Genomic DNA, 14,608 nt, shown 5'->3' on the forward strand with positions numbered 1-14,608 from the left:
TGCGTAAAGAAAGAACAAATGATTAAAGTATTATTTTGTGATATCTGTTACATGCTTACTTATCTGTTTCAAGATCTTCTTCCTGGCAACTTGGTAATCTTTACCAATGTCTGAGCTTTTCTTTCCATTTTATTTTACAGAAGAAACGGAAACAGAGTACCCAAGATGAAGATGCAATCAGTATCTGCAGCCTTGATGCAAGAGTGAGTAATTTCTTTAGCGGGTTTTTTTTTTTTTTTTTTTTTGTCTTGAACTAAAATGCGGATATCCTGTTGTTTCCTGAAACAAAGGTACATTGGCCATTTCAGCTGCAGTCTGTTCATTCATGGCCTGAAATAACTGTAGTTTTGCATACTACTTAAATTTAACGTATATCATTGCCAACTAGACTGAAAATGTCCTGATCCTATAGTGTAATAATTGGAGGATAATAATGTCAGTAGAATAGACTGTTGTTAGAAAGGTTTCAGAGTAACAGCCGTGTTAGTCTGTATTCGCAAAAAGAAAAGGAGTACTTGTGGCACCTTAGAGACTAACCAATTTATTTGAGCATGAGCTTTCGTGAGGTACAGCTCACTTCATCGGATGCATACTGTGGATACAAGCTTATGCTCAGATAAATTGGTTAGTCTCTAAGGTGCCACAAGTACTCCTTTTCTTTTTGTTGTTTCAAAGTGTATAACCTTGGTATTAGTGCAATAGTGAGAGCTAAGTGCATCGTTAGTGAAGACCTGTATTGTGATTGTTCTGTGGAATATTTCTGACATCCAGAAGCCAGCTTTTACATAAAGGATGCAGTTTTTAAATGTGTACAGTTTTTTTGTTCAAATAAGCTGTTTCTAATTGGCTGATTCTCCTCTGTTCTTCCTGTCTCCTCCTTAGGGCTACCCCCAAAAACCCCAACCCCAAAACTGTTTCTGTAAATAAATTTGAGATATCCAGTAGCCTTATTTGGTAACACTGATTTCATTTTTATATAAATGATGATTTTACTGCACTGATCGGTGTCTGCTTACTTTAAAACACTATTTAGCTTCAGGAGCTGAAAGATTCCCATTGACTTCAATGGCTGTTGGATCAGGATTTTAGTGAGGACAAGTACACAATAAATTGAAATGCCTATTATTTTTCATGCAAAGGTTATAATTCTGACATGAGGAGATTCTTACGCTTTAAGAGACATTGTCAGATTAAAAATCACACTTCTCTCTGAAAATAACATTTAATATTTCTGCAACTGAATTAGCGGGAGATTTTTTCCTTTCTCAGTGTGTTTGTTTTGTGTTTTAATCATTTTCAGTGTTTTCTCCTGTACTCATTTAGTCAGTTTCTCCTTTTGCTGCAGATATTTCACACTGTATGGTGAGGAGAAAGTAATTTTAAAAAATAGAAAATTTGGATTGTACCACCACATAACATGACAGGATTTTTCAGGACCAGGTGTGGTGCCTGAAACAACTTTGCATTCACTTTTCTAAATTATGGATTAGCTTTCAAGTTGGTGGTGCCTCTTTACTGTTAATATTCAGTGGCACGTGAGGGCTATACAACTTTTTATCAAATTTCTCACTGTCAGAAATGTGTTTTTGTTCCTTATGAGTATCTGACTAAGAGGCACTCTCATAGACTCACACCCCAGATATATATAAATTCTGTTTATTCAGTAGTTCTCACTTTAGCCAGAACTACAGCTAACGAGAAGGTTTTTTTCATTGTGCCTTTCTGTTGTTTTCAGGCACAGAATGGGCCTAACTGAAAATACATTTATCTGAAACATATTTATATTTCTCCTGGGTACAAGAAAATAATACAATTTATTATTCTAAAATGAGTTATTCCATTATATAAATGCAGCACCCAAAATAATCTATGTCAGATGAATCAAATTTCATGAGTGCTTCATTCTCCCCATGATGTGCCAGCCAATTTGCTTAGAAGGTTATTACACGACCTCACTTTAGCCACAGGTTTCAGAGTAGCAGCCGAGTTAGCTGTAGCTCATGAAAGCTTATGCTCAAATAAATTTATTAGTCTCTAAGGTGCCACAAGTACTCCTTTTCTTTTTACTTTAGCCACAGTTTTTCTCAGGTGGCTAAGATATGTGAGAAATATTACATCTAGGGTTACTCTGAGGTAGACTGGTTGGGGATCTGTATTTCAAGCGATGTCCATTAAGAAAGATATTCAGTTCTTGGGCTGCTGTGGCATTGTAAAGATGTAACACACTTGAAACTGTCTTGGTCACACATGGTTATAAATATCACCGTCTACAAGTATTTGGCCATCTTATACAAGTCAGCGTTGTGGGTGTCTTCAGTGGTACCAAAATCATTTAGATACTGTCCCAAATTGTCAAAGTGATCTTGTTTCCAGAGATTTTTCACTGACACTTGTAAAGTAGCAGGTATATTTATACAAACATGTGTCACCATATGGCTCTGCGTCAGCTTTGCGTCAGGGAAAGTTACTGGATATGAGTTATTTTACTTATACTCAAGAGTAACTTGCACTACTGAAATGGACATTTAGTTAAGTGCTTTTTCAGACAGTAGAAATTGAATTAATGAAGTATTATGCTAAAAATGCCCATTTTAGAGCACCAGCATCTGAAACACAGTAGATCAGGAGCACATTTAGGAGTTATTGGCTTATAAATAGACCTCACTTAAGTCACCTTTAGAAGATAAGCATGTGTGGCTCTTTTGGGATAAATTGTCCCTAGAGGTTTTCATCTGGTGCTGATTTTAGATCTACACATAAGGACCATCTTCAAAAAGAAAAATTTTCAGACTTGCTAACTGTTAGGTATAATTGTCATTTATGTTTGAAAGAACAATTATGTTTAAAAGTGAACATACTGATAATTATCACCTTTTTAATGTAATTTAGGATTTTTACAGAATTTTGTTAGAAGAACGCGATGGGTCAAATTCAACAAGGATGTATAACTTAGAACTCCTTTCCCTAACTTAGACTTTCTTAGAGTGGCTACAATTTGTTCCAAGGCTGTCTGAGTACAAGAGAGTTTAAGTGTACCTTGCACCCAAAGTTCTGTAAGACAGTGTAATTTAAAATACCCCCCCTCCTCCTTATACTCCCTTAGACATAAACAGTGTAGGTGTAAGTATTTCTAACAGTGTCTAAATTACTGTAGAGTTTGTTGCACATTTTCCAGCCAACGGGTTTCCATTGGAAAATGCTGATTCATTTCATAGATGTATCAATTTCATCAACATTTTCTATGACAAATTATTGAAGTGCTTTTTTGGTATAGTAATAATATATTCAAAATGAAGCACTCTGACCTTGTTAAAATAAAGCATTTTGATAAGGTCATTTTGATACTTCTGAAATAAAATTTTTCAGAAGTTTCATTTTTGTGGGAAATTTCAAAATTTTGACTTTTTGTTCTGATTCAGGATGAAACGAAATTTCAGAATGGAAATTCCAAGTTTTCAACCACTTTAGGTTACCGTAAAATGGCCCTTGACCTGGTCTACGCACATTTTGTAATGGTGAATTCCAGATGTGGAGAGTGACTTCTACTGAAATAAAAATTTGTTCAATTTGCAGTGGGGCTGTAGTTATACCACTATAAAAGTGCTTAGGACACTCTAGTTTATTCTCTTTGCTGTATGGGAATAAACTATACCAATATATAAGCACTTTTATATCATTATAGCTGTGTGCTTGCTAGAGAGGTTTAACTGTAGTTAAAGTAGTACAATTTCTGTGTTTGGGCAAGGCCTTAGTGCTCGGTGATCTAATGTACACAACACATCACCTCTGAATTTGCCAAAGGAGTTTAAATCTAGAAAGAGACTAGAGGAGCAGCTATCCAGCTGTGGTCCATGGATCACTGGTCATTTGCAGAATGCTGGCTGATGAGATGGCTCTTTTTCATTTCTAGTTGCCAAATCCTATTCAAAAATACCTTCACATATTTTCCTAATATTTCTTTCCCATGTAAACAATTGCTATCATTGCCACAGGCACAGTATATAAATGTGAATTGGAGGGAAGGTGGTCCATGTAACTGTAAATGGTTAGGTAGTTGGTCTGTGAGACAACCTCTGCTAAATTGTGGTCCTTGCTATAAAAGTAATTGTGAATTCTTGCTGTAGAGTCTGTTAGTGTAATATATACATTGAAGGTACCTACAGAAAGTCTGAGTTACAATGTAGATTCCTTCTAGACTGTTTCAGATTTGTTTAGACTCACCTCTGGTTTTTGGTCCAGTATTCTAGATGTCACTTAGATCAAGACTGAAGAAGATTTGAAGAATTATATGTGAAAATCCCTTTGAAGGGCCTGATCCACATCTGACTGTTGCTCTTTTTCCTCATGTTCATGAGCATTAAACAATTTATTTAATTCATCCAAATACAAAAAGCGGTAAAGCATCCCCAACCCTAGCTCTTTCGTATAACTTTTGTCTCCATAATTCATAATCATTGGCCTGATCTGGCAAGGTGCAAAGTGCCTCCTGTGAGTATCTTTAATTCCAACTCAAGCCAATGGACTTTGTTGGCACTAGGAAATGGCTTACACCTTTAAGGCTGCAGCTGCACAAGTGCTACCCCTGTTTCATCTAACCCTACTCAGAGAATGGTGCTCACCAGCTCATAGGATTGGAGCATATAATTATAGTGTATAATGGTCATTTAAGGATACTCCTATGTTGAAGGCCTCACTGGATGTTTACGATGCAATGGAATTTTCACTTAGTTTTGTTACCATGTCATATATTTCATAATAAACTCTGGTCAAGTACAGTTTCTTATTCTCAGACTACAAAAGATGGTTACCTGCTGTGTTGAACATGACATAACCATGCAGTTTTTGGTCTTACTGGCAAATGAAAATGCTTTTCAGTGTTATCAGCAGGATGCAGGCTTTCCACATCTGTAGACTTGAAAATTATTTGTAGAGATGCCTTTTTTCAACCCCTTAATGGGATACCTTGTTGGATAAGTTTTCAGGAGTGCATAGGTTTGTAAATGGCTTTCTCAAAGGGTTAAATGAGACATTCTGAAAGTTTCTAAGATTTTTGTTAGCGTTGAGTTAAAGCTTTCTTAACAGTATAATGAAATTGCTTTCTCATTAAGTATTGTAGACTCTCTAAATGTCACTGAATAAGTGGCTGTGAAAAATGTGAACACTTCTTTTTTTAATCCTTTTATGAGTACAAAACAGTTTTCCCAGTGGGGGAGAATTTTAGCTGATTCTAACACTTTATTTCAAAAGGCACTGGTGTTAGAGATGGGCTAATTAAGGGTAGTTGGGGAATGAACCATTTGCACTTAGCTGTACGTACCAAGGTAAAGTTTTGAAAAGAGAGGGCATTTTTCCCCCTTGGATACTACCTGTGAACTAAAAGTTGATGTTTCTTTTTGCCAGTTATCTGACTAGCTTCAGGAACTTTGACTTACCATAATTTTCATCTTGACAATAGTTTTACACTAGATCTTTAACAACATTGCATACCATTGAAGAAACGGTATTTATGTGAATGTACAGTATTTGATATAATTCCCAGAATATCTTCTACTAACAGGTGCTTTGCATGTAGAACAAAAGTAATGTTCTCTTCTTTTTGTGAACAGTATGTGTTTCCAGAATGGCCTTTGTAAATTAAATGTTACTGAAAAGGTGTTGTAACACTGTTAAATAAGACGACACCTGAGGTGTCTGAAGGTGTAATGCCCAATGACAGGATTGTTTTGCTTATGTGCAAAGGATGGGAATGTGGCCCAGTGCTTGGAGTTAATAGATTAAGGCCCTGTCTACACTGGCAAGTTTCTGTGCTGTAAAGCCGCTTTCTGCGCTGTAAATCCCGAGGTGTACACACTGCCAAGCCACTTAGTTCGCAGAAACTGCGCAGTTGCAGCGCTTTAAAAAAACCACCCCAACGAGAGGCATAGAGCTTTTTGCACCGGGGCTACAGCACTGTGGTGCCAGTGTAGACTCTGGGGTCGATTACAGCGCTGCGATTGGCCTCTGGGAGGAGTCCCACAATGCCTGTTCTCGCCTCTCTGGTCATCAGTTTGAACTCTGCTGCCCTACCCTCAGGTGACCAACCATCATTCCCACCCCGTAAATTCCTTTGGAATTTTGAAAGTCCCCTTCCTGTTTGCTCGGTGATACTTGCAGTGCTCTCACATCTTTCCAGGTAGCCATGCCTGCTCCATGCACCAGGCGATCCCCTATTGGAGCAATGCTGAGCTGCTGGACCTAATCAGCATTTGGGGAGAGGAGGCTGTCCAGTCCCAGCTGCACTCCAGGCATAGGAATTATGATACCTATGGATACATTTCATTATGCGTGACAGAAAGAGACCACGACTGGGACACACTGCAATTCAGGGTCAAAGTGAAGGAGCTGCAGAACACTTACCACAAGGCACGGGAGGCAAACCGCTGCGCCCACGCTACGCCTGCTGGTTCTACAAAGAGCTGGACATGATATTTGGCGGTGACCCCACCTCCACTGCAAAGACCATTGTGGATACTTCGGTGGCTTGCGTGCCAGTCAAGTGTGGACCAAGCCAGGAGGAGGAAATCTTGGATGAGGATTTGGAGTGGAAGGGGAACCCAGAGGCATGACTTGGAGGTCACAGAGGCATGCAGCCAGGAGCTCTTTTCTACCCCGGAGGAGGCTAGCCAGTAACAGCAGTTGTATCTTGGCAAAGTGCAATCAGAAGTTGAGACCCCTGGTAAGTGGATTTGATTTTGGAAATTGCTGAAGCAAGTTGTTGGAGGCAGGAGGGTTACAGAAAGCAGGCTTGTCTCCCACCACATGCCTAATCTGAGCATCAGAACAGACTGTTGATTGACTCCTTCACTTCACGGGAATCTGCCTCAGAGATCTTGAGGAAACTCTCATGGAGATACTGGGCAATCCGCTGCTGCAGGTTCTTCGGCAGAGCTCCTTTGTTTCTTGCCACAGGTGAGCTGCATGGGGCCAGGGCGGAAGCCGCAGTCTTGGAGAAGACCCTCCCTTGATTTCCTGCTCACCCTCAGCAGCAAGATATCTTCCGTAATGATTATATCCTGTGGAAAATGTGGGGACAGGAATGATTATCAGGCCACCCCTACAGTGCTGTCTCTCTCAAAGAGCCATGTGCCCTGTGTACAGCAGGATCCAGGAAGAGTGATTTACCCTACCCCTGTGGCTACTCGCCATTTGGGGGGTCTTGTGGCTCATGTGTGCTTGCTTGGGTCAGCCAGTTAGTGACAGGTGTGAGAGTACTGGCTGTGTTTTAAATCACTTAATCAGTGTTCTCTGTGTTGCAAACAATACTGCTTCTGTAAAATGTTGCGTTTAAACGTCACAGAGATGACCGTGGAAGCCCAACCTCCCTCTTTTTTTATCGGCAGCTGAACAGCTGTGCAGAATTAGAAAGCTTCCAATAAGAACTAAGGAGGACTTTCTGCGTGATGTTATGATGCACTCCACTGCTGAGAAACAGGAATTGAAGGAGTGGTGGGACAGTGAGAAGAGGGACCGAAAGGAGAATGCAGCATGCCAGAATGAAGCCACGAAATAGCTCTTAAATGTTATGGAGTGCCAAACAGACACGCTCCAGGTGATACTAGATCTGCAAACCGAGCAGCTTCGCACCTGCCCTCCCCTGCAGCCACTGTTACAAAACTTTCTCATGCTCCCCAGACACCACCAACACATTGTTATGAACCTCCTGGTTCCAGTCTATACCTGTGGCATTCCAGTCCTCCCCCATCACAGTTCAGCACTGCAGACTCTCATCCACTGCACTCAACACCCATCCCTCTGCAGTTTGGCCCTGCTGAAGTACAGTACCCGCTGCATTGTACTGCAAAGGAGAAGGTGGGATATGATCCCTGGACATACACAAACCTTCAGTCATCCCAGGACCCCACCTCCTCCTGGGGCCTTCCCTTCTCCCATCTCATCACTGCTGATGGTTTTTTTTTGTTTGTTTGTTTGACTCCCTCCTCTGGTTGTTGTTCTTTTAAAGAAGAATTGTGTTGGTTTGAAAGTAATCTTTATTCTATTAATTGAAAGCAAACAGAGCCCTGCAAAGCAGCATACAATTATGTTTAACCTTCATATTGTATCGTCTGCACCAATCACAATCACCTCCTATCATTACAAGCACTGCACTCCTGAGCATAGCAACAAATATTCTTCTTCGAGAGCTGTCCCTGTGGGTGCTCCACTTCAGGTCAAGGTGTGTCCCGGCGCCTTCGATCGGAGATTTCTACAGCAGAACCCCTACGGGCTGTGCCTGCCTCTCGAGCGGTCAGTGTTCTAATAGCGCGTGCAAAGCCCGGGCTCCTCAGTTCCTTCCCTACTGTCCCTGGCTAGAGACGGAGTTCAGCAGTGCTCTTTGAGATTAGTTAGTTAGTTGGTTTCTCAGTTTAGTTAGATTGTTTTTAGTCATTAGAGTTACTATTTAGTTAAGATACGTTAACTGTTACATTTATTTCTTTAAAAAACAAACAAAAAAAACCAACCCACCTCTGGGGTTACAGACATGCCTGGTTCTCCAGGCTTCGAGAAATGCGCCTCCTGTAATGAGGCCATTCCCATCTCAGACTGGCATTCACAGTGTGTATGCTGTTTGGGGGAGTCTCATGTACCCCAAAAATGCATCCACTCTGACAAACTGAAAGCGCGGACCCGCAAGGACAGGGAGCCCAGACTTAAAATGCTGCTCTGGAAAACTCTCTCAGACCTGCGTCTGACCCTGGACAGCACACCTCTGTAACACCCTTCAGAGGCAAAGCCAAACCAAAAAAACAGCCAGCTTCCTCCCCACTCAGGAGCCGTTCCTCGGGGAAGAAGTTAAAACTGGCTCTCATATCTCCAGTAACTGCTGCTCCGCGGCTCAGTACCTTTCACTTAAGGTGCGGCACCTCAGGCACCGACCGTGAGTCAGCTGCCCCCATATATGCTACTGAGGCTCAGGGCTTTCAGTTGCCCACCTCTTTCAGCTCTCCCTCGGCCACCTCGATCACTGTGGTGCCAAGAGCTCCTGTGGTGCCGAGATTACAAGCGGCGGCTGCGGCACCATCCTTTGATCATGTGGCGCCACTTTTGCAGTCGACACTCTTGGCACCAAGCCTCCTGGGGTCTCCAGCCTCCCTGACAATGCCTACCTCAGGGGCACCTACTCCGCTGAGCCAGCTTGCACCCCAGGGACACCCTTTGGTGCATCAGCAGATTCCCCAGCAGACTCTGCCTCCGCCAGCTCCACCAGCACCGACTCCTGGTCCGTCAGCTCCACCTCAGTTTTTACAGCCAAAGGAATTAAGGGTGTCCCATGCTCCTGAGCCTCCCCTTCTCGGCACCGGTCTAGCAGCACGCAGTACACAAACCATTGAAAGATGGCACCAAATGTGGACGGAAGCACAGGGATTGCTGGGATGCAAAGGAATGCATCACGGGGCATTTGGTCAAGACCCAGGATGCCCTGCGACCCTCCTCCATCTTCCCACAACTCTTAGCAGCAGAAGAGGAAGAAATGCTTTGTGGGTTAGCTCCCAGAGTGCAATGCTCTGAATACCATGGCAACTGCCACAGGTGTGAACACATTATTGCGCAGGCCACTGACTGCGTGAACACACAACAGCAGTTTCCCTTTACCGCTCTCTGAGCAGCACTGTAACTCCCAGTGCTGTAACTCTGCGAGTGTAGACATGCTCTTTGTTTCTGTTCCCAGTCCTGCCAATGACTGTGGGTAGGTCACGTAACCTCTTTGTGATACAGTTTTCTCCATCTGTAAAATGAGGACAATTCTGTATCTCAGACAAGTGGTGTGAACAGTCATTATGAATAGAGAGCTCTAAGATCCTCCATGTAAGACTCCATAGAAGTACAAAGTATTATTAATTGTTATTCAAGTGGTTGGGAGTTAAGAGCCTGGGGAAAAGGAGGTAGGAAAGGAGAATGAGGGATTGGAAACAGTGAAGCCCCAGGAGTTGTTAGATGTTTATACACTGAAAAAAGATCATTGTACTTTTTCCCGCAAATCAGCCTTCTTTCACATAGGTTGTAGGACTGTATAAAAATATGCTATTTTGCTAACTCATCTTGGTAGTCAGTGGCATTGCTGGTTCACCATAGTGACATCTATCTCACACTGGAGCCGCTCTTGACCAATTTCTCATTGATTGCTCCCTCGTTTCTGCAGTTGTGAGGGAGTTGGCTGCTCTCAAACAAGAATTTTATGCATAAAGATATTCTGGGACCCTGTTTGCTGGCTCATGATTGGTGCTACCATTGACTATTTTATTCAGAACTTTTCAGTGTGCAGTTGTGGAGAAAATCTGTGTGTTCCTTCAGTGCCATTTTAACCTGTTGTGTACCCTCATTCCTCAGCCACCATTAATTAGCCCACCATTAATGTCATTGACTTTTTAAATAAAAAAGTGTGTTTTTGGAGACAGCTGAAACTCTCCCCTATTGGGAATAGGCTTTCATGTTTATGAAAGGATTTAAAAACAAGTCTCTGTAACAAGGCTGGCCTAAGACTGCAGATCAGTATTTGTGAATCTTTTCAAGTTCTGAACCGATGTTCAGTTCAATAATATTCATACACCCTTGTTGTTTGCTATTTGCAGACATTCATGCAAAGACATTTTGTTCACACTGAGCTTTGGTGAGTGGCTTTGCATCAGTAGCCACATTTGTATATCAACAAGAATATTGCTGCACAAACGAGATTTTTTTGTTTCTTGCTATTTGGTGTCTATTTATTCTCTGATATTTTAAATAAATAAATAATTTAAAAAAAGCTTCTGTTATCCAGCCAGGGAGCAGTAAAATTCCAGGTGACTTAAAGTAGGTGAAGTTCCCACTCTCCCCTGAACAAAGGATACATATACCACAGAGAGACAAAACCCGTTTTGTGCGGTTAGGCTTTATTGCTAACTTAAAAAATAACCCTAAAACATAAACTTCAGCCTGAATTTTCTCTCCAAGACTGGCTGTTCTAGTTTTCCATACAGGACCTCTCTGTCACAGACCCTAGTTTTCTGTTCCTTTTCTAACTGAAACTAATTAAATCCACCTACTAAGGTTTAGAGTAATTATATTGTACATACCTGTAGGATTCAAGTCTGGTATCAAAGTAGCTCAGCATAGCATACCTGCATTCCTTTGCAGAATCCTTGAGCCTGGCACCCTGTTCGTGATCAATCGCACACTACATACAGCCAACAGAATTATTGTTTAGTTCATGAATAATATACTGCAAATTGTTTATCCAATCTATCTGGGAAAGATATCTTGCAGAAATCATGGACAGAAAACATTTTCTAAGGAATTAGTAAATTCACACTATCTCCTAACATATCATCAAGGTTGATATCAGTGGGGAGTAACCTAGGGTGACTTTTCCTTATGTTTACTTGCTTGTGGTTTGTGACCTGTACTGCAGATGGCCGAAGGACATCCTGTAGAGAATTGCAGGCTACATTCCTAAATGTATTTCTACTTTTGCAGAGGTAGAGAGGAAGTGTCACTTTTGCAAGAATTCAGTGCAGTTAGAGGTAATTTTTCTTGCAGGGCTGCTGTGTGACAAAGATGTTATCACCTCAGTATGAGTCTATCATAGAACATTTGCATGTCAGCTAGTGACTGTCCCACGAGGATATAGTGGACAGTGATCCCAAATCTGTCTTGGAGAAGGGACAGGGTCTCCAGTCATCTACTTTTTTTTTTCTTTTTACTTGGCATAGCATTAAGCTTGTCACCCCATTCCTCTACCACCCTGAATTCATTGCTGTGGTTAAATGCCATTATGGTACATTAAAACAAGATTTAAAAACGTCCAGTGTCCCTTTAAATTCTTCTCTCTGCACTGTCCTTCACTAAACCAGGGTAATTATCTACTCAGCTATTGGCCACTTGCCTTCATCAGTTATAATTTGTCTCAAGGTTTGTTTAGTTCTGGCTCTGAGAGTTGTGTTTCAGAATCAAACATGAGTCCGGTTGATTCCAGCTGTTCCAGTCATGGCAGTAATCTATGGTAAATTGGGCTGATAGGCAATCTCAAGCCTGAAACCCCACTTTTAGGTTTGGGTAAGGGTTTGGTCTATGGTTGTCACATAAGGGTCTAGAACAGGGTCCTGTATTGTCAGCTTTTCATGCTTGCAACAAATTGGGAAAGATTCCTATGCACTTTCTGATGACTTGTCCTGCCAGTCAAATAGGAGCCACTTCCGGTCCTTTGGGTAAGAAAGTAATTAGCTGCCCTCAAGTTCTCGAGATACTGCAAAGAAGCATTTATGATGTCCCTGCAGATTATCCTTTGGTGCTAGGTAGTGGTACAGCCAGTGCCTTTCATGGGTGGATCAGAGGGTGTAATGAAGGAATGTCTGGTGGGACACCACATCAAGGTGGCAACTACTATTTAATATGGAAAAAAGTGAACAAATTCTATGGAGTTATCGTAGAATGTGACACAGGAAATAATTTTGGGCAATTGTCTCACAAGATGCACATTTCCTTCTACTGCTTTGTGATTTAAAATTTTATAAATAAGTTATTTATTATTTTGCTAATATATTGTGCTAATATTGGTTTATAACGGCAATATATAAAATTCTTCTAATGGCAAACCTGCATTCTAAACCAAGGAAAAACATAATTTGAATAGAGGTTCAGTTTAAATTTTTCTTCTACCCCACTCCATATCCCAGCTCCCTCCTCAATAGTTTGGCGTCATTACAATTTTACTTCAAATAAATTAACATAGAAAACATCTTCCTTGATAGTCATAGTTACTTGTTTTCTATTTGTTTTACTTTTTTTCCAGTACAAAAATCATATTAACTGGTAAACTAAAATATATCTTTTAGGTAGAAATATATTTGATACTGTAGGCAAAGGACATAATGTTTTGTAAATCTAAAAATATATAATTTTGTAACTATTTAAGACCTGTATTTGCAGTTGACATTTTTCAACGACTGAATTACATCTAACCTATGGTAGCAACATACTACAAATTTATTTAATTTCTGTACTGGTTAGTTACTAGTCTTAAGGGTCAGTGTGTTGCCAAAATTAATGATAAAGACACATTGGTAAGAAGCTATGATGGGGGAACAGTTAATTTCAATTGCTAATAGCCTAATAGGATTTATGCTGTTATGAAATAGTAGTTTTTTTATGTTCTGCGATTACATTTTACAACTGATCTCTACACAATTGTTAATTCTGTCCCTGCAACTTCAGTGAAAACCTGACTGCAAATATGTTGCTTTAGAGGCTGACTTGATATCTATTACTCTAATAAATCTATTTCTATTTTTGTTTATATTATAAACGCTTCAAAGCAATGACCATTTTTGTGTTTCCATACCACAGTGGGGCCCAAATCCAGGTTGGAGCCTCTGAGCACTAGCCCAAAGCAAATAAATAGTAAGTGACTAGCTGCCTGTTGTATGCCGGGTATATTATATTATGCCAGTGTGGTGATATGCCATATAACAGATGGATATGTCCTCAGTGAGATCACCCACTGCCAGGGTAATAGAACAGTTAAACCCCAGGACTAGGGATATAGAAACTGAATACAAGTAATGCCTATTATTAGTTTAGATTCTATTATTTTTACAGTTCTACAGAAAGTAAATCTCAGATTCTGTAATAGGATTCATTATCTTGCTTATTAACTGGATGTGCATTTAATAATTAAACATATTAAACTTTCCTGTGCAGCACTCTTCCCGCTGCACAGAATGATGGAGCAATTTACATGAGGTTCTGCCTGCTGAACACTTAGCTGTTATTATACCCAAGCTCCGTAAGCTACAGGTTGCAATAACTGGTAGGCTGGCTAGGTTTATGTTCAGCTGTGCTCACTGATCCACCTCTATTTTTCAAGCATTTTTACTCCTTACACTGAAGTTACCTTGTTTTTTCTCTCAGTCTCCATACTAGAGTAAATGATGCTATTTCCTAAGTCTAAATCTATCCAGAAAAAAAAAAGTATCTAAATAGGGGTGTTAAACTTCTTAAAAGCCTGGAGTCACTCCTGTTCCATAAAGTGGATAGCAGAATCTGTGCTGCAGATGGCTGGGTCTCTTGCCAGCTTACATCTATATCAGTCCACTAGCAGTATCCCTTTTTAAAAATAGGTTTTTAATTTTTTAATGCCTCTTACCAGTGCCAGACCACCTGTCTCCCACTGAATAATCAGTCATGAAGGCAGAGCTTCCTTTCATTCTCACAGGAAGCATTGCTTGCAACTCTGCTGATTTGTCACAAGGAGGATTGTGGCCAAATCATATTGTTGTTGTTTTTTAAACACTTTTTGTACTTGCTTGATGAAGTGGATTGGGATAGGAGTGCTCCATGGATTGATAACCTGGAGTAGTAACTCATGCAGGCGGGCACTTATGGCACATTTTATTGCCAGCTTTGGGAATATCAGCCCCTGATGTCATGTAATTAGATATACCTGTGATACATGTGGCCAGCAGGCTATAACAGCAAAATTCTGTGAGTGGATACATGCATGTATAAGGCTATTACACTCAGATATCTGCATATGAAGAAATGTGGGAATTATCCAACCTGCTTCTATCTCAACAAATCACATCTCTCTGTACAG

General features: G+C 40.7%; 1 protein-coding gene across 1 annotated transcript in view; it reads left to right on the forward strand.

The window, feature by feature from the left end:
• The window catches only part of ARHGEF3 (Rho guanine nucleotide exchange factor 3), a 312,784-nt gene that overhangs the window by 140,668 nt on the left and 157,508 nt on the right, over nucleotides 1-14,608 (forward strand). Inside the window, exon 4 of the mRNA XM_073351503.2 lies at nucleotides 141-203. Coding sequence (XP_073207604.1) covers nucleotides 141-203 — 63 coding nt within the window. The remainder of the gene's footprint in view (nucleotides 1-140; nucleotides 204-14,608) is intronic.

This window comes from Lepidochelys kempii, chromosome 7 (genome assembly GCF_965140285.1).
Source record: "Lepidochelys kempii isolate rLepKem1 chromosome 7, rLepKem1.hap1, whole genome shotgun sequence".
NCBI lineage: Eukaryota > Metazoa > Chordata > Testudines > Cheloniidae > Lepidochelys > Lepidochelys kempii.